This window comes from Mustela lutreola, chromosome 1 (genome assembly GCF_030435805.1).
Source record: "Mustela lutreola isolate mMusLut2 chromosome 1, mMusLut2.pri, whole genome shotgun sequence".
NCBI classification, from domain to species: domain Eukaryota; kingdom Metazoa; phylum Chordata; class Mammalia; order Carnivora; family Mustelidae; genus Mustela; species Mustela lutreola.
The window spans coordinates 38322630-38343842 of record NC_081290.1 but is presented as its reverse complement, the minus strand read 5'-3'; the positions used below and the strand labels follow the sequence as shown (position 1 = coordinate 38343842).

The 21213-nt window shown below is 36.4% G+C and overlaps 1 protein-coding gene across 6 annotated transcripts in view; it reads right to left on the bottom strand.

The window, feature by feature from the left end:
• Positions 1-21213, bottom strand: part of ARAP2 (ArfGAP with RhoGAP domain, ankyrin repeat and PH domain 2) — a 188429-nt gene that overhangs the window by 91490 nt on the left and 75726 nt on the right. For all 6 annotated transcript variants that reach the window (XR_009351110.1, XM_059163894.1, XM_059163866.1 and 3 more), the window contains 8 exons: positions 20522-20607; positions 19193-19375; positions 15065-15239; positions 14471-14605; positions 5558-5702; positions 3957-4059; positions 3083-3281; positions 2837-2900 (listed from right to left, as the gene is read on the bottom strand). Coding sequence is in view for 5 of the 6 variants with exons in the window: in XM_059163894.1 (XP_059019877.1) it covers positions 2837-2900; positions 3083-3281; positions 3957-4059; positions 5558-5702; positions 14471-14605; positions 15065-15239; positions 19193-19375; positions 20522-20607 (1090 nt within the window). In the remaining variant the exon portion in view is untranslated. The remainder of the gene's footprint in view (positions 1-2836; positions 2901-3082; positions 3282-3956; positions 4060-5557; positions 5703-14470; positions 14606-15064; positions 15240-19192; positions 19376-20521; positions 20608-21213) is intronic.

The window sequence follows — 21213 nt, the reverse complement described above, 5'->3', positions numbered from 1 at the left end:
TTTTTAACTATTCCATGAACTTAGAGTGTAACTGAGTTCACCTACTGATTCCTGCAGTCCAGTGGAAGGGTCAAGATGTTACAAAATAACAAAACATTTGGTCTTCTGGCTTCCCTATTTTGCATTCATGAGAGAATACACTGCATGCAATAAGCATTAAATAAAAATTTATCAAACTGATTACAATAATCCTAATTCCTGTTTGCTACATTTTAATCCATGCTTGTAACATTTTAATTAAAACCTCAGTATCGGGGCGCCTGGGTGGCTCAGTGGGTTAAAGCCTCTGCCTTCGGCTCAGGTCGTGATCCCGGGGTCCTGGGATCGAGCCCCGCATCGGGCTCTCTGCTCAGCAGGGAGCCTGCTTCCTCCTCTCTCTCTGCCTGCCTCTCTGCCTGCTTGTGATCTCTCTCTGTCAAATAAATAAATAAAATCTTTAAAAAAATAAATAAATAAATAAAAATAAAAAAAAATAAAACCTCAGTATCATTGGTCAAATCCTTCTTAGCCTGAAAATGATAAAAACAGAACAAAACAAAAAACACTTTGGCTATAGTAACCTGATAATATAAACGATAAATGCAATAAATTCAACTAACAAGTTGCTGCTGGTTTATTTGTTTAAAAACGTAAGCTCTGGGAGTTCAGACTCCAATTCTGTATTGCTGCCAACTTTTTTCCCGCCATCATTGTAGGAGGCAACAGGCATTCCACAAATATGAATAGATGACTGTAAAAACTATATCCTGCTAGTACTTTAATTATATAATACTATCTAAACATAATACTACCTCATTGTTACTTGTGAACACATAATGAACAGTACTCTGAAAGTACGGTGAAACCATCACCTGGTACCAAAAATGAGAATCTCAAGTATCATGAACCATTATAATCCCAGAAATAAATGAGTAAAAACACTGAATACTAATTATGCCTGTAAATTTAAAAACACCCTCTGACATAAATATCTAAACAGCAATATGCTTGCTGTCTAAAGCTGTTGATGTCATCCCACGAAACTGAAGAGAAGACAGGTTCAGACAACTGCTGAAAGTCATTATCCATGGCACCAGCAAAGCAAAATTACCAAAGGGAAAGCTAATTCAGCTTTGTTTTTATATTATAGATGGTTTTGCAAATTATTTTGTACTCTCGTAGAGCTAAACATACTACATCACTGTAATTAAGGAATTTTAAATGATAAAGCAAATGATAAAAAAATTTTAAAAAGTTTGTTCAAGAGACTCTATCTGAATGTTGTGACACGACTCAGCAGCTGATTCCTCGGCTCTTCTTCTGGATCATCCCCCTCTGCCTAATCTCTAATTGCTAGAGTCCCTAGCGCTCATCTTCGAGTCTATTTTCGGTCCATACTCTTTGTCTACATGAATCCACCCAGATCATTGGATAAATGATATCAATGCGCTGATGATTCTCAAACCTCTATTTCCAGTTGCAACCTCTCCACTTAATTCTAGACTTGTATATCCACATGGCCACTAACTAAGCCCACTTCGCTGTCAGATAGACATCTCAAGGTTACCATTTCCCATATCAAATTCTCAACCTACTACCCTAAACTTACTAATATCCTAATTCTACTCTCTTATATTTGTTATCTGGAAAAAACAGCATTATCATTCATGTACTTGCTCAGGCCAAAATCCTGGGGTAACCATAACTCTTACACTCATCTGACCCAACAATAAACCCTCTGGCCTCCTCTGCCTTCACAATGGCTCTAACCACTCAACACTATTTTCTTACATGGCCATCCCTTGCCTGGCCTCTGTAGCAGCATCCTAACTGGACACTCACAGTCACTCTTGTAACCCAAGAGCTTATTCATCTGGAATCACAGAAGCATTTTAAACACCAAAGTCAGATCATTCCACTTCCTGGCTCCCAAAATGAGCAGCCTTCCATCACACTTAAAATAAAATTCAAATCCTAACATATTATGATTTGTCCAGGTCAAGGTCATAGGTCAAGATCATAAAGGAGTAGGCCCTGAGAGATCTCTGAAATAATTTCTTTCCACTCTCAAACTTTTTCGAATCTCCCATCCAACAGCAGCTTGTTTGCCGACCGTGAACGTGCTAAGTACAGCCCACTGTCAGGGTCTTTGGAACATCTCTGACTCTATACCTGGAACACTCTATTCAGACCGCTCCATGGTTTGCTTCTTGACCTTGTGCACATCTCTAATCAAAGGTATCCTCTCTTACCACCCTATCTACAAAAGAATATTGCTCCATCATGCTCTCTCTCTTCACCTTGTTTTTCTTCTAACATTTAAAATTGATGGACATGATACTATGTCATAATTTTTTTTTGTCTGCTTATATTCTATTTCTACCAAGAGTGCATATACTTCCTGAGGGCATAAACCATGTCCATTTTATTCAGCACTGAATCCCCAGTACCTATAATAGTATCTGATACAGAGTAGGTGCTTAATATTTGTTGAAAAAGTGAATAAATTAAAGAAATCAAGTTTTATGTTTGCAGGACTCACATGCATACCAACACCAAAAACATATTTACAACTGCCAAACTGCTTCCAAATACTTAAATGTGAAAAAATATTTCAAAGTCTACAGAAAAGTATAATTGATCACACTGACTTTTTCATAACAAACATAAAAATCTGCAAGCTTTATTGGTGTATTCTTTCTACTGAAGAGTGTGCGTGCGTGCGTGCGTGTGTGTATGTATGTGTACAAACTTCCAACAGGCTATAAAATAGGGGTTCTCTCTCAAGCACAATAACCAAAACACCCTACTCCCTAGAGTTATTGCAATAAAAAGTAAAAAGCAAAAATGCACTTACCTTCCTTTTTCTACCAAGAGCAAGACATCAATTTTTTCCCCATTTTGAACCACTGTGCTGATTGCTGGAGAGAGAGGAGAAAAGCATGAATCCCCGATTTAAAACATGACACTAAATACCCATTAAGACACAATTATTAATAGTACTTAGTCATGTTGGGAAGTCAAGTGTCATAATTTTATGTAAAAGCTACTGTTATCATATGCAATAAAGAAATTGAAGATGAAAGAGGAACAAAAATCTTACTCAGCTCCTGCAGTCTTCTTAAGTACATTCTATCTTCCTGAACTTCTTGCATTTGAAGACAAAAGCGCAAACTAGACTTTTCCATAGAAAACCAGCCTTTTCTCCACTGATCCAGGGCATGGCAGTCTTTGTAGTAGAGTTGACCAATCAAATCATAGTCGGCTTCTGTTAAGTTTTCAGCAACAAAGGGAACAAAATGCTGTTAAAACAAATACAGAAAAGTAATAAATACAGTGCAAATAGGAAATCCCCTTCCCTACCTACGGACTTGAGGGAAAGCAAAAAAACATGTAAACCAGTTTTTCTACCCAAAAAATTTAGAAGTAACTCAAATTTCAAAACAATTATTTAAACTTGCTATCAATCTTAAAACTGCACAGCTATAATGTATTTTCAAATGACAGCATCTCAAACCACTTTTTTTGATATACATAGAATTGAAATGGGAAGACATCTTCTATGCTGATTTGTGGCATTTTTCAAAATGTCAACCTTCAATGTTTGTCTCCATTTATATCTTTTACTGGATCTGCTCCTTTCCCCTTTGTGTATACAACAAATAACGTATCTACCTGTGAAGAGACATACATAGAAATGACTTCACCATAGTGAAAAGATCTTAATCATCGTAACAGGGCCTGAATTCAAAGAATGATTCCTCCAGGGTCCTACATTATTATTTTTTTTTCTCTGCTTAAGGCTATAAGAAGGAAACTCATAATCTCTTTTGACTATAAGCTTTGAAAGCTTAATTTAGTATGGACATTTTTCCCAGAACCTTGTGTAAAATTTCTATGGCTCTCTGAAGCTACACCACAGAACCCAAGTTAAGAGCATTCTCTGGACTTAGGGTAAATACGTAATATTTCATTACCTTGGCTATTGCCTCTGTCCATTTTCTTTGAGCTTGAGATGTTTCAGCTCCAAATAAAAATGCACGTTCTGAAGGTAAGTAGATTTCAAAGGTAAAGATGGGCCTGCAGCACACATGAATAAAAAGATACCACTGTTTATGTTTGGCTCTTAGGGAAACAAATAACACAAAAGTCAAGTTGTTGTTTTTTTTTTTTTTATTAAATTCCCTTTGAAAACCCGATAATGCTTTGAAATTTATCATATTTTTCCAGCAATTAATATTTTAATTCATTTGACTAAATGGAATACACTGTATCAGACAAAAGGAATATCCTTCTGATTACTGAATCACTCTAATGCGGGACTGTGTTCATGCCCGGACACTCATTAGCTGACTCATGCGACCATCCCTTTGGTCTCCTCTTGCCTCCCAGACCAGGCCATCTTGACACCCTGTTTAAAGCAAACACTGTCCAAACCATTCTCTAATCAGCCCTCTTCCTGTCTTACTTCACAGATATTCCTCCCATTATGTCATCTTATCCCAAAATTTTATTTCCTTATTTTAGATAAAATTAGAGGAACGTCCCAGGTCCTAAATTCTCCCCTGGGACCCTCATCCAGATCTCCAACTATTTCCCGGAATATGTTAAGTACGTTGTTGTTGTTACCTAAAAAAAAATCTCAAAATACTCCATATCCAAATCATTTTTCTTCCTCTTTTTTACCCCACACTGCTTGTATTTGCCTCATGTTTCCTTTAATTCAGAAGCATCACCATCTATTTCATCAACAAGCTCAAAAACTTGGGGTTTAATTTCTTCTTGACAGCAGCTCTTCATCCATCAAGAGACTTAATCTCATTAGTTCAAGCATAACATTCTCTCAACTCACTTTTTTTTTAGTGATCTCCTCCTCTAGGTAAACTCTCAGTAATTATGGCCGCTCTTCCTCCCAGCTCTCTCTCACCACTTCAGCCAGCTTTCTTCCTCAAATACAAATCCAAATAAAATCTCAAAAACCGCTCACTGCCTACATCAGTGAGTCCAAACTCTTTAAAGTGCTATTTAAGGAGACTCAGAGCATGGCTGCAATAGTTACTTCACAACCTTATTTCATTGTGGATTGTTTCTCTTGCATGCCTACTTGTATCAGGAACATTCTATCAAGAATGTTTTATTTTAAGCAGCATGAATGATTACATGCTGACATAAATGAATATTATTTTAACTTATATTTTATTTACTAATTGAGCAACCGAATATTAGAATGCATTTTATTTTAATATTTCACAGTAAGCCACATTAAGTTTATACTTCATTCAAATCAGTAAATTATAAAAACTTTAGGACTACATGTTCTAGAATGGAATGTTATAAATTTAAGATTAGATGTAAATACATTAGCCTTTCATAGTACCCAGTATAATATTTTAATTTTCCTACTTTTTAGCAAATTCCCTAAGGAACTTCCAGAAGCTGCAAAATGATCAGGCTTCAAGAAACTATTAAACCCTTCTACAGTAAGTAAATGAAGAATTAACAACAAAACTCTTATTATCTGGTATGAAAAATATCAGAAACTATTGTTCACCTCCTAACTGTTTAACAGTAGACCTACCCAGTATTTAAATAGAAGTCTTCTTTATGTACAGCCAGGCAGATAACTTCATTGATGTTAATGGTGCCATTAGGTGCAGTAGACTTATCATTTTCATAGTAACTCAAGAAGCCTCCTTCCAAAACACACCACTTTTTATTTGTCTCTAGAAATTTAAAACAAGTCACAAACTGAGTTACATCATAATTCTAATTTTTAAATAATACACAGTTTAAATAACAACAAGATTCAAATTTATTAATTTGCTATTTTGTGTAAAGGGTATGCTATTGCTGTGTGGGATATACAGTCCTTTCTCTGCTCTTAAAAAATGCACACTCTAGTAACAAGGAATGTACAAGACAAAAATAACGATGATACGGATGACCAGAAAAGCAGACAGATCCATAAGGAGATTGCTGTGAAACAACTCTGAAACAGTAAGGACTGATGTCTGCACTATTCAAAGGAATACATGTAGTGTAAAAAGACAGACTGTGGTCGATGTTGGGTAGGTATGCAAAAGAAAAAAGGGGCCTTAAAGCCCTGGTTAGGGAATTTAAATTCAAATTGTAAGGGGACTTACACTGTGGCCTGCAGGCCAAATCTGTATCATCACCTGTTTTTATAAATAAAGTTTTATTAAAACACAGCCACATGTATTAGCTTATGGATTATCTGTGACTGTCTAGGTATTGTGTGGAGACAGGGGTAAGGTGCCATTCTAGAAACAAAGTGGTTACAGGACATTCTACAGACTCCTAGTTACCTGCCCGCATTTACATACAAAAGGAAGGCAGTGATAACTAAGCTCCAAATCCCAACACTCTCAGCAAGAGATAGAATCTTCTGACAACAGATCCCAAACATTTAAAAGAAAGTTTCCAACATAAAAGAGACCAAAACCAAAAGATCAATTTTTTAAACTATAATATCTGACTGTCAAGGGAAGATACTGTAGACATAAAACAAGAAAACATGTTCTAAAAAGGAAATCTGAGAACACAAAAAATATATTTTGGTAACTTAAAATGGAATCATGAATTTTAAAAATTTTAAAAAAGAGAGAGAGAGAGAGAGAAAGCTTAGAAAAGAAAGTCTCCCAAAAGTAAAACATGAGGGAGAAAAAGACAATATAAGATGATGGAGATATAAGATTATAGAAGTAAAATTACTGTCAGGAAAAAGATAAAAAGAATTTATCAAGACAAAGAATAATGTCTAAAAATTTTTAAGAAAAGGAACAAATATGTTTTCCATTAAAGGTGTATTATGCTTGTGCATGTACTGCTTTGGTAAAATAAAAATTAGGGGAAAAATGCTTATAAAGATCACCAATTAGTGTGTTGCTTCCAGATTAGTTAAAAAAAAAAACAAACATGAATTTTTGGCCAACTCAAAAGGCATGGTTCCCTAATTGGCAATTCTCAGCAATCTCAAAGGCAAAAGTAGAGAAAATAGAAAAGACTGGCCAAGCTATTTTTTAATGGGTAAAAAGAAACAAACGGTTTTGGAGGGTAGCAAGAATGCTTCTGAAATCACAACTGAGATCCAACAAAAGGTGGAAGAGGGTTGATAAAACAAAACTGGAAATGATTTGTTTGGGGTTGATGAACAAGAATAACTGAAAGGGTCAAAGAAAAATAAGGCCTGATCACAACAATGGTAACCACAGAGCATTACTTTAAAGGAACATAATAAGCCAAATTCTGCTAATGCATCAATTCTGAGAATGTCCTTTGGAAGTACAGTAATACATACAGGTTAACAGAACATCTGAGTCAATGTAGCCATGAGTATCAACAATGGAGCGTACAAATAGAAATAACATTGTAATAAATGGAATTTAAGCTAAAGATGATTGTTATTGACAATGGAAATGGATACAGAGTGAGGAAAAGTTACTAACTGCTACAACCGAATGGAGACCTAAAAGAAGTCAGAAACTACTTCCTAAAGGCCTTCTAATTTCCCTTTTAATTTTGAAGATAAAAGTTTGGGTCATTTCTAAAAAAGATACAAAGCCTGTCTGTAGAGTGGAATTTAATGGAAGACTGCAGGGCTGGGAAGAAAGCATTGTTTCGGAAACAGGTCTGTTCAGGCTTGTTTTACTCCTATTGAATTCTGGAAAGAAAACAAGATGAGGTGTTTAGCCTCAAAAACCATCAAGAGGAGAAACACTTAAAAAGACAAAATCCTGAGAGCTTAGGTTCATCGTATTCTGAGTAACTGCCAAATGAAAAGTTGAATCAGAAATGGCAGAGGAAAACAGCACACAGAACTCCTTGTGGGTACTGGGAAAGAAAGCTCACAGAGACCCAACCAATGCCTAATGGAAGGTGTTATACTGAACATCAGGACCGCCAAATCCTGAGTCATAGTACGTACTCTGCACAGTTCTATGGAAATCATGAAATGCCGTAATTTTTAAATGAACATTCATTATAGATTTTTATATATAAGACAAGGAAAAGGCAAAGTATTAACTAACTGGAATTATAAAACAACTTCAAAATAATGTACTCAGATGAAGAGGATAATCCTCATAAAGAATAAAGCAAAAAAATACACATTTATTGAGTAACTAAATAATTACTGGCACAGCTAGGAATCCCACCCCCTGTCCTCAAGCAGTGTGCAGTCCAGTCCAAGAGGAGATAGGTCTGCAGTAATAACCCTGGTGGTGGCAGGGGGGCCTTTTGGGGTTAGAAGCATTCATGGAAGGAAGCCATCCTCAGACTAGAATGATAAACTGTATCACAGAGAAGCATAGCTTTTGAAAATAGTTATTTATAACTGAAAAGACATTAAAGTAGCGAAAAATACATTTTGAGCTATAATTACTCCATAATCCTGGGGAAAAAAACACTGTGAGAAAAGTCAAGGAAAGGGGAAACTGCCAAAAATCGATTTGGCCAGAGAACCAGATTACACATGAAGTTAGCAGATAGGGAAGAAGACCACAGACCCACCGCAGAGGCCAGGCCCCGGGAGTCTCAGGTGACAGGTGTTCAGGAATTCGTGCCTTTCTTGGCAGACACGTGGGAGTCATTGGAAGGTTTTAAACAAAAAGTGCCAAATGCACGATGCATAAAATAAATGGAAAGGCTGGAATCTAATTTTTATGTAAATTCTAATGGAAAACAAATGATAGATCCTTTAAAAAGGTGAGTAGAAACTCATTTTCGGTTAGAAACAGAAGCTTGAGGGGATTTAGTACGATGGCATCATCATCACTATAACCCTTGTTTTTTTTTTTTTTTTTTTTTTTTTGGTAACTGGAAATGGACAAGAGGTCAGACAAAGCAGTCGCATATATTACCTTTGAGGATTTATAATAACAAAGCTGTGACAGGAAATCTGGCACTCATTCATTTAGGAAGCAAAGAAGAGCTTCTGCCGGATTGCGTCGGTCTGCTTAGCCCAATTCACGTAGGCTCTCCTAAGTCTGACTTTGAGAACACACGCTCTCCTACAGAGGAAGTCTTACTGTTAACCAATACCAGAAATAAAACCGGGATCACAGAAAGGGTAACTCTCAGGACACAAGCTGTTTGTTTGACAAGAGCCGGTGTGTCTGGTGGTTGGAATGGCTGGAGGGGTCGTTCATTCTTTCTATTCAATCTTGGTATTTAGATCAGAGAAGAAAAACATTACTGGAATTTGCTCAAACACAAGAAAGGACTCCAGAGGTGAGCTACTGAAATACCACGATGAAGGGACATGGATACTTCTGTTGGGACCTGGGGGTCAGCTGCCACCTGGGGGAAATCAGAAACAGCTGCATATATAGACAAACCCTCTGCTGTGGCTTCTCCTGCTGCTCAGCCCTTCGGTCATCATATTTACATGCCATCCACTCATCTCCACATCGTATATACGTTAACTCACTGAATCCTCAGAAAAACCCTACTAGGTCAGTTCTATCTTACACCCCTCCCTTGTAGCCTGTCCACAGGCACAGAATGGTTACCCAATTTCTCTAGTATCACACAGTTACTAGCATCAGAGTGGAGAGTAGAACCCAGGCAGCCAAGCTCTGAGAACCAAGCCCCTTGACCACTGAACAATACTGCCTCTCTGTGTCTGTTACACATTTGGAGCTTGTATGTCCATTTTTAAAACATATTAGAGAGAGTGGAGGTCATAGCTTCCAATACACATGTACACTGTAAATCCAAGACAGGGAAGGCAAACTATTATTTTTTGAAACCATGAAGTTGTTTCCTGATGAAGGATTTCCTAAACTGATGGTATTCAGCATTCACTGAAAATGAATTCTTTTCACTGGGAATTCTTTTCATTTAAAATAAATGTGGTTTAGGGGCGCCTGGGTTGCTCAGTGGGTTAAAGCCTCTGCCTTAGGCTCAGGTCATGATCCCAGCGTCCTGGGATCGAGCCCCGCAACAGGCTCTCTGCTCCATGGGGAGCCTGCTTCCCCCCTTCTCTCTCTGCCTGCCTCTCTGCCTACTTGTGATCTCTCTATCAAATAAATAATAAATAATATCTTTAAAAAAATAAAATAAATGTGGTTTAGCCTTGAACATGTTTAGGCTATACAAGCTAGGCAATGATAGAACAAAAGATCTTCAAAATTCCTCAATGCTAATTTATGAAATTAAATATAAACAAACAATACAGAGTTTCTAGCAAACCACATCAACCACTTTCTTTTTAAAAATCAAACACTGTGTCAACAAATCACAGTAAGACACCAAGGGGAAAAAAATACGGTTGAGGAGAGAAAACAGAAAACAAAACCAGGATGCTATTATTCAGCTCTATACTTAGGTTTAATACGAGCTATCAATCTTTCTTTTCATGAACACTAAATTGAGAAGAAAAAAAAGAAAAAGAAAAATACAGATCAGTCTTCATAACCTGAGGCTAGAAGAACTTCAAATCCTGAAAACCTGAACTGACAATCTGAAGACTCATGTAACTCTCTGAAGACCTGCATGCATTTTCTGCTGACTTTTTTCTTCCTGTTTAATCATTTTGCTCTCTGGCTATCCTGACAAGCATTGACGGCGTGGTGCGGTCCAGGTGCTTGCCAGTCAGGGGCAAAGGCGACACCACACTTTCATCTCTCCATCTTTCCAAATAATTCATTTGTTTCCATAAGGCTGGTGGTGCTCCATAGGAGTAACACCCCTACAGCCTCTTGAGAGAGAAACAACAACAACGAAAACAACAATAACAAAAAACAAAACAGAACTTTGTTTCTTGGTAGTTCAACTTTTTTCATTTTTACGCAGACACTTTCTGGACAAAATGTCTGTGTCAGCAACTATGTGGTTTTTTAATTGGAGTCTAGCTGACATATAATGTTATATTGTTTGTAGTTGTACAACATGCCTTTCAGGTATACAACAGTGATTCGATAATTCTATATACTTTGCAGCACTCACCATGACAAGCATAGCTGTCACTGGCCACTACTTAACACTACACAACATTATTGCAATCTCACTATCTTCCCTATGTTGCAGCTTTCATCCCCATGACTTAATTATTTCACAACTGGAAGCCTATGCCTCTTAACCCCCTTCACCTATTTTCCATTCTCCCCAAACCCCCTCTCCTTTAACAACCCCTGGTTTGTTCTATTTATGATTTTGTTTCTGGTTTTGTTTATTTGTCCATTTGTTTTAGTTTTTAGATTCCATATATAAGTGAATTGATACAGAATTTGGCTTACTGCACTTAGCGTAATGCCCTCTAGGTCCATGATACTGTCCCAATTGGCAAGATAGCATTCTTTTCTATGGCTGAGTAATATTCCATTGTATATCTACACCATGTCTTCTTCATCTACCCTTCTATGGACAGACATTTGGACTGTTTCCATAACTCAGCTACCATAAAAAATGCTGCATACACTATTTTGAATTAGTGTGTTTACTTTCTTTGGGTAAATACAGAGTGTTGAATTACCAGATCATATGGTATTGCTATTTTTAATTTCCTGAGGAATCTCCATACTGTGTCCCCAGCAGCTACACCAATGCACATTCTTACCAACAGCACATGACGGCTCTTTTCGTCTTTCCAACATCTATTTCTTGTCTTTTAGATCCTTCTTATACTGACAGGTATAAGAAGGTTTTGATTTGCGCTTCCCTAATGATTAGTGATGTTAAGCATCTTTTCACCTGTCTGTTGACCCACAACTCTATCTTTCTAGGCACAAGTCAAAAACAAAATATTAACAAGTTTCTTGCACTTTTACACCAGTAATAACTTGATAAGAGAAATGGTCACTTATTCAACAAATATTTACACATGACTCCTATTGTGTTTTAGGCACCAAAGATTTGATAATCTTAAATAAGCCAGCAAATGTTAATGTCTCATTGAGCTTTCACCAGAGAGAGAGAGAGAGAGAGACAGACCAATAAAGGGAGGGATCACCTTCATGCAGTAAATACTGTGACAGAAATAAGAAGAAACCCATGAAAGGAAAGAGCTGCCAGTGACCGCACACTTCAGTAGTACTAAACTGATGCCTGAGAAATGAGGAAAAAGCCAGACTGGGGGAAGTGCCCTCCTGGCAAAATGAACAGCAAGTGTCCAAGTCCCGAAGAGCATGTTGCAGAAATGGAGAGGAAAACATTGGGGCCAGGCCTGTTAGTGCAGGAAGGATTAATGTGAGATGAAGAGGGAAAGGGACAGGAGGGTCTCTTAGGTCACACCAAGGAACAGGGATATAATCTGTCGTGGGAAACTGCTGAAGATACTCAAACAATGAAAATACAACATCTGATTTATATTTTTAAAGATCACTAAATCTGCTTTTGGAGAATGGTTTGGAACGAAGCTAGGGCAGTTACTGGGAGACAAGTTGTGGGGAGGCAGTTTGCAGGCCAGGCAGGACATGATGGTGGCTGGGCTAAGATTCTTTTAGTGCAGATGGAGAATAGCCAACTGATTCAAGGTCTATTTTGCGTTTGAAATGATAGAACTTGCTGACAAACTGGATGGAAGAAATGAAGACATTACCAGGAAATTATTTTCCAATGAAATCGTCTGTTGTGCTACACAGCTAAAGTGCAAAAGCTTAATTTCATATTACTTAAAACAGGATGTTCCCAAATGAGAAAACATCCCCAATTAAATTACAAAGAATGCACCAGTTTCTAATTTTGGAAATAAAATTTTAAAATAACAACAACAAAAAATCCATAGTTAATTTATAAAAGATAAAAGTAAAGAATGACTTAGTTACACATTTAAAACCTAAATTTATTCCTCAAGTGATTAAGAAAAGCAACCTATTTCAAGGAAATATTAAAACAAAGTGTTAAGTCTATAAATATTACAAGCACAAAGTTGGTTTTTTTTTGCCAAAAAATAAATGAAAGCTTATTTTTAGCTGCAAAGTATTTGATACACTTTAGTTTTAGAACGAAAATGTCATATTTTAAATTCCCTATTTCATCTTTTTATAAGTGATTTGAAGGGTAGGTCTAAGATCTACTACTCTTCAGAAAAAAATATTTTAGAAAACTTATAAACTTATTTAAGTGCATTAACTGCTTAGTATTCAATTATTCTAATAATTACTATAGCCAATTCACAGATTATTCAGGTACTCCCCTCCCCATTTCTGACCAACTTCTGACTACCTAAGGGTTAAATACTGAAGAGCAACAGAAGTTTTCAAAAAAATCTCTATAAAAATTGTCATTTTTATTAGTTTGAGTGCAGGAAGATATTTAATAACCAATTGCTGAAAGAACCAAAAACATCTAAATTCAAATCCAGCCACACACTCCGACCAAGGCCAAAGTGTTACAATAACAGCTATAACACAAATTAGACAGAAAATTCTTCTTCCTGCTGAGCTCCTCCATTTTTAATTATGAGGATTACAACTAATGTACGTAAAGTACCTAAAGCAATGCTTTACACATAGTACCTGCTCACTAAAGGATAGCTACTGTTTTCTGGAAAATCTAATAAAGTAGGCCTAATCCCAATATAATTCTACTTAGGGATAACACTTCTTTGGACATAAAGCATTTATACTGAAATAATCACTTTAAATGCACAAAGATCAGGATTAACACTCCAAAGTCAGTTTTTCATCCTATTTTCCTTTGATAGAGTAGTACATCTGGATTATACCACCTAGGGAATTAATACTAGGCTCCTAAGCCTCTAAGCACCCACCACCAATTGGCCTATACAACTTAATCTCTCTTAAAATTGTCTTTGTTCCAGTAAGACAGATCTCATATTTTTCTGCCTGTATTTCCCAAATTAGTTCACATATATTGACCATGAGACCTGTGTCTTACTCATTTTTTAATTCCTAATGCTTAGTATACCTTTGACACTAGGAGCTGGATGCAGAGATGGAGAAATGCCTACCGTGACTGCTCAGATAACTCCCCAAACCGAGAATAGGTTGTTAAATTAATTCTCATCATTTTTTTCAAACCACGCTTACGCTATATTCTACTCACACACATGCACACTAAAAATCAGAACGAACTACTTCATATCCCTCACAATGCTAATAGAATATATACTGAAAACTTGTCCCTTCTGCCTATGTGTTGACATTTATCTCTATTGTCTCCCCAGTGAGGATGTTTTTCCCTAAGGGAAGGGGCTGAGCTGCACATTTCTTTGGAATAACCCTTAAATACTGAAACAGAGTTGGTTGGCCATAAAGAGACATCCGTGAATTCTGTTGAGAATTCACATAGCATTCGACCCAGCGGTACACCCCTGCTGCAGTGCAAGAAACAGCATATCTGTGCCTTGAAGCATTTATAAATCCTCAAAAAAAAAAAAAAAAATTTCTCTATTGCAAGATCAAATCTAACATCTTAAGGGAAAAAAATCAAAATTTAAACATAATTGTTTTGATAATGAAATAAAGTTTTATCAAATAACAAAGTCGAAAAGAAGCTGAAAGGATACCTTCGAGCAGTTTTTTCTCGGAAGAGAGCTTCGAAGCAGCAGAAGGCGCCTGGTACAAAAAGTCACAGAGGAACGTGGACTGGGAGGACTCCTGACCTAATCCACCTTCAGAGTGAATGTCATGTTGAGGGAAATCTGGAAAAATTACAGAAATAATACACTTGAAATCTAAAATGTAAATACTTTCCTTTTGTTTATGAATATGTTGGAGAGTTTTCGGCTAGAAGAAAAGTTACTTCAAATTCACCACAGAATATACAGATATTTATTCACATTGCGTTGAATTTATAAATAAGCAACTGTTCTATTTATTAGTCACATATGAAAATCAGAATAAAATTCTGATGAAAGTGATTGGGTGGGATTAACTATTTTAATCTTTAATTTATAAGACTAAAGAAATATAAAAGATTTCCTAAAATTTTCCTTGAAATGAAAGAAAACACAGTCTTCAGCATCTTCTATCTTTTTAATAATCACACTTGTCTGCATTCTGTTGGTTTATCTTATTTGAGAAATAAGCAGATCTGTGCTTTAGTCCTTTCAGGAATATTTATCAGAAGAGACCAGGCTAACGTAGGGACACGGACTGACCGGAGAATTTGTTATGGTAGAGAAATTCCATCTGCAGACTCTGTCCAGCCTTCTTGGCCAGCAGGTAGGGGGTGCTATGCACGGGATCTCCAGTTGCACACATGACATCTGCCCCACTGAACAGCAAAGCCATTGTTTCCAGAACATCTGGTTTCACGACAGCAGCACACAGAGCCTAGTCGTTAAAAGACAATGCACATTTTAAGAGCAGGAAATACAATTCTAGCTATTAAAATGCGTGGAAGTCTGCCAAGCCATTTATAAAATGAAGTTTGTATTTCTTTTTTAACCAAGAAAGCTAATAAGTATGCCCTAAATTAAGCAACAGGTTCAAAAGCCCTGCTTTGTATGAATTTAAATTACAATCTAAGACCTCCGAGTTTTAATTCATTCTTCCACTGTGATGTTCAGCCTCCGATCCATCACAGTTCCTTAGGAAGACATTTTTTATGCTTCTGTAGTATGATAATGGCTAGGTGCTCAGAAAATACAAAATATCTAAAATGTCATAATGAAGTATCTGTTAAATGTTTTGTCATATAAATGTTGTATGTATGTAATGTTTCAGCCTAATTAGGATCTATATAATTTTTTAAAGTACTGTTGTGCTCTCAGAATCAGAAAGGTGAGTGCAAAGCCAATCCAGTATCTTTCCTTTTGTGTGGGGTACAGGTGGGGAGGAGGAATGGCAAACAGCGGTAATGAAACAACACTGACTTATGTTATACATCATTGTACAAACGCTAGCAACTGCTGGAACCTAGTTGTGTTGTTGCTGCTTTTGTTGTTCCTCTGACGTGATAAGCCGTCTGCGCATCTCTCCTTATCCTTCTCATCCTCACTTCATTGGCCTCCCCTTTGCTTCCATACCCTGAGATTTGCGCACCCTGATTCTAACGGATTTTTTTTGCCCCGGACTCACCATTTTACCTTCTTCTTGACAGGTGTGCCTGGACAGATCACTGGTTAATTCACCCTCTACAATGCTCATTAACTATCTCAATAAGCAGAGAAGAGTGTTCAGCCAAGAAGTCCTGTTGACGCACTCACAGTTCCAGCCCTGGGCGGTCAACTGTTAAAAAATGTACTCACCTTTCCTACCATGGTCTAGCTGACCTACAGGATTTCCTTTGCATCACAAACAACCTACCCAACTTTGTACTGATTTGCCTGGTGATCCCATCACCTTCCTGGATCTTAGTCTACTGGTCTGCAACATGAGGGTGTTGGAAAAGATAGCAGCTAAAATCCCATCCACTGCATTTAATCATGTGTATTTCCTCTTACTCTTTCATCTCCCCAACACTGGTTGCCTTCACAGCACAACGTCTTTGTTACGGTATATTTATGGACCCCGGCTGCTCACGGTCAGTCTCCCTTACTTGACTACAACTCTCATGAATAAAAGAAGCACATTTATGTTTTACTACAATTGTATCCCCAGAACCTGAAAAAGAACTCAGGTCTTTAAGTGTGCAATATATATCTATCCACCACGAACACTGAATGGAAAAAGGGTCATCTCTTCAACAAATAGTGCTAGGAAACTGGATAACCACATATGAAAAAAATGAAGCTAGAGCCTTATCTTATACCACTCACAAAAATATACTCAAAAAAGATTAAAGACTTAAACATAAGACCTGATACTTTAAAATTTGTAGAAGAAAAAAAAAAAGAAATAGTTCCCTGAAATTGGTCTTGACAGTGACTTTTTGGAAACACCACCAAAAGCATAAGCAAAAAAGAAAAAAAATCAATTTAAGCTAGACTCTATCAAAACTACAAAACTGCTTCACATCTGAAGAAAAATCAACAAAATGAAAAGGCAAACCTGTAGAATGGGAGTCAAAATCTTAAACCATACATTAGATAAGAAACTAATATCCAAAATAAAGAACTCACAAGCCCCAAAACAATCCAACTTAAAAATGGGCAGGGAAACTGAATAGATGTTTTTCCAAGAAAATATTGAAATGGTTAACAGTTACATGAAAAGATGTTCAACAGTATTAATCATCAGAGAAATGCAAATTGAAACCACAATGACATATTATCTCACACCTATTAGAATGGTATTAGATCTGCAATCTCATGTCTATTAGAAGATTATTCACAAAAGCCAATATGTGGAAACAACCTAAGTATCCATCAATAGATGAGTGAATAAAGACGATATGCTACACACACACACACACACACACACACAAATACTATTCAAACATGAGGCAGAAGGAAATCTTGCCATTTGGGATATGGATGGAACCTGAAGGCATAATGCTCAATGAATTTATCCAGAGAAAGACAAATACTGTATATTCTATTATTTAGAACCTAAAAAAGCCAAATTCATAGGAACACTGATTAGAATGTGGTTACCACAGGGTGTCTGGGGGGTGGGGAGATTTGTTTAAGGGTACAAACTTGCAACCAGAAGATAAGTTCTGGAGATCTAATGAACAGCATAGTGGCTATAATCAATAATACAGTATTATTAACTTAAAAATTGCTCAGAGACTAGACCTTAAATATTCCCACTACAAAAAAGAAATAATGATGTGATGTGATACACGTGTCAGCTCTAGCCACAGTCGTAATCACATCACAACATATAAATGTACCAAATCAACAGGCTGTTGTAGGTAAATTATATCTCAATTAAAAATATGCCTATTCAATAAAATATGTATTTTTGCAAAAATTATTTGCTGATATTAAGAGTACCATTTTTAAGAAGCCCACTGTATAAATAAATCCCAATAGGTAGACTTCTCTATAATATTCTTAGAAAACTTCAATTGTTAGTAATTAATGTAAAACTCATCTAATAGAAACTGTGTGGTGTGGCAGACAGCAAGCACTTTGGGGACATTAGTATATCTGCTAATAAGATACCCATCACTATCAAAAAGAAAGAAACCATTAGAGGAAGCCATGCCCTAATTTCTAGTTCTCAAATTCTCTAATTTTACCAATTATTTCCCAAAATCCACAACTTACTATTTGCATATTTATATATAATGGACCTCTCCTGCATAGAATTAATCAAAATCCTTAGTTTATGATAACTTGTTGTTATTATTCCATGTATGTCTGGTATAACTGGTCAGTTTTAATTATGTAATTAGCACCAATGAAACCACTACCCAAAACAAAATGTCTTAGTAATAACCTGTATAAATATCTAGTTTCTAACCCCTCCCCCATCCCACATCTCCCACTCTCCTCTACCTTAGTTGCCTACTCTGAATTCTTCGTATTTTCTGTGCCATTGCTTTAAAATGAATTGGTGGCCTCACTTTACTATCATCAAAAATGTACAAGGACTAAAAACATAGTTTAGGGGAATTAATCCAGTAGCAATGTAAATCAATTGTATGATCTTATAATTTCTACAGAAGGATGAAAAAGGCCTTTGCTATTATCCAAAATGTTCAGCATAATCCCAATAACTTGAGGATTTTTATCCGTAAGTATCACCACTAAAAGCATACTAAAAACCTGAGAACCATAAAAGAACATATTCTCTAAGCACAAAAACAATAGTCGTATAAAAGTCCATGTATTAAGTAGCTCTACATGGACGAGCTTCCTAACACATAAGAAACTGAAGCAGCAATTTCAAAAAGAAATCAGGCAGGATGCTGAACATATCTTTTGCCAAAAGACTGAAGAACAAGTGGGTAGCATAAACCAGCAGGTCTGGAATCACTCAGTCAAAGGCAAATGACACTTGGGGTGAACAGCACTAAGCAAAGCATTGCTTATAAAAATATATTGAGCAAATGACGTTTATTTTGGTGACTCAATGTCAACAATGTACAAGTTGAAGTTATGCTTAGAGTCCTGTCCCTAAAATAAGGAAAGGTGCCACAGTTCTCAGAATATTGGAGTAGGCCTAATTAGCTGGAAACTCATGTTATGGACAAAGAATTTATTCACTATCAATAATGAACTCTTAACTAAAACAGTGGTAAAATCAATAGCACAATCTCACAAATGAAAATAAAATAACATTAAATACTTTTGTCAGACAGTAATAGACTTTTTAGAATTATTTTCAAAATCCTTGACCCATGTTTCAAAAGACATCAAGAGCCACGTCTATTGTTACATATTTTTTGATACCTTGTTTAATTCTTCCTTGGTGAGAGATGCCAGTAGGGTCTTTCTGAATCTTCCTTCTTTGTATTTCTGAGTGATAAAGGTTTTTCTCTTTTCTACAGGTGAGTCCATGTGTAATTCTTCATCTTTTTGAAGATTACCAGCCCAAAAGTCATTTGCTCTTTTGTTTCCAATGACAATAAAGAGCTAAATTGTCAGAAAGTCATAAAACAATATGATTTCATAAAATGTATTTGAATTTACAGAAACCTGACTCACAAATTAAAATACACCCTGGGGGCCCAGGTGACTCAGTCAGTTAAGCGTCCAACTCTAGATTTCGGCTCAGGTCATGATCTCAGGGTCATGAGATCAAGCACCACACAGGGCTCCACACTACGCAGAGCCTGCTTAAGATTCTCCGTCTCCCTCTGCCCCTCCCCTGCCCTCACATTCATACTCTCCCTGCAACCAAATATATAAATATATATAACTTAGTATAAAATATGCAAAAACACATGAAAAATCCACAACTTTCAGGAAGATGGAGTGTGAAAGCAGATATTATTTCTATTTTAAATACAGCCTCATTGCTTTTAGTAATGGTACAAGATAAGCTAGAAAAGAAACCGCAAGCGACCCAAATTGCAGCAAAAGCATTATTATTTTGTGAAACTACATAGAGACAAATTTATTTAAAATGGCCTAGTAGGTGGGGTAATGTGGTTGGGAGGGTTACTGAAATCCAAGAAGAAAATGGATATAGGAGAAAAAAAGTCAGACATGAGCGTAGTTAATGACAGAGCATGGCCAAGAGAAACAGTAGAAAATTTTCCAAGTTTTCATTCACTTTTCTAACATTTTATCCATGCTAGGTTAAAAAGAAAGAAATTCTGCCTTTAAAATAAAAATGCTGGCACGCTTGCGTGGCTCAGTGGGTTAAGCCTCTGCCTTCGGCTCAGGTCATGATCTCAGGGTTCTGGGATCAAGCCCCGCATCGGGCTCTCTGCTCAGCCTGGAGACTGCTTCCCTCTCTCTCTCTGCCTGCCTCTCTGCCTACTTGTGATCTCTATCTGTCAAATGAATAAAATATTTTAAAAAATAATAATAAAATAAAATAAATGCTGTCAAGCCTTTAAAAGTAGCTATTACTATTAAACTCCTTGTACTTTATATTTTTCAAGTAACTATCTCATTTAAGAAGCATTCTAAAAGTTGAAGTAGGAAGATACTACTACCAAACAGGCTATAAGCCATTTTTACAGTGTGGTGAGAACTTTATCAAGAGCTCCTAAAATAATTCATGTCACCCCACTGCTAACTACCAAATCCACAGTTTATCACCCAACTTACCTCAATGAGTTCATTGCTCCAAATGCTGGCATCCATTTTTAGGCTTCTAACCTTGGAATCTTTTGGTCCTAAAGATCTATGCTGTCCTGAAGTCAAGACACAATTGCATTTCTATTTCAATTTGTATGTAAATGTATATTATCTTTAAAAAAATGTCTGCGTGTGCATTCACTTATGTATGTATGCATATATCTTTTCAACTTAAAACACACCAATATCTACGTTCCTTAATGCCAATACTAGTAAGAATAATGGTGTGATAATTATATAGAAATCCCAACCACAATGAAGATAAGAGTAATCATTTTCATCACTACTCTGTAGTGGTATAAAACTACAGTTTTAAAACTAATTATATATGTGTATCAATATGTATGTGTGTATATTCATCACTTGGTAATTAATTATTAGAGATTATGGAAAATCTTTTATAATATGTTTGTTTACATTCCATATATGTGAACACAGATATCATTTTACTCAAAAAAAAAAAAAAAACCAGCAACAACTCTAATAAACATGTATCTAAAAATATGAAGTGGATTTTTATTCTACTTTTATACCTGAAAGACAATAAGAGCCCAACATTCTATTAGCATCAATTCAATTATGCTGCGTAATCATCACTCAGTCATTATTGGGCACCCAGAAATGTGTCCGATGCTTTCTAAACTGAGGAGGGAATAAGGCAT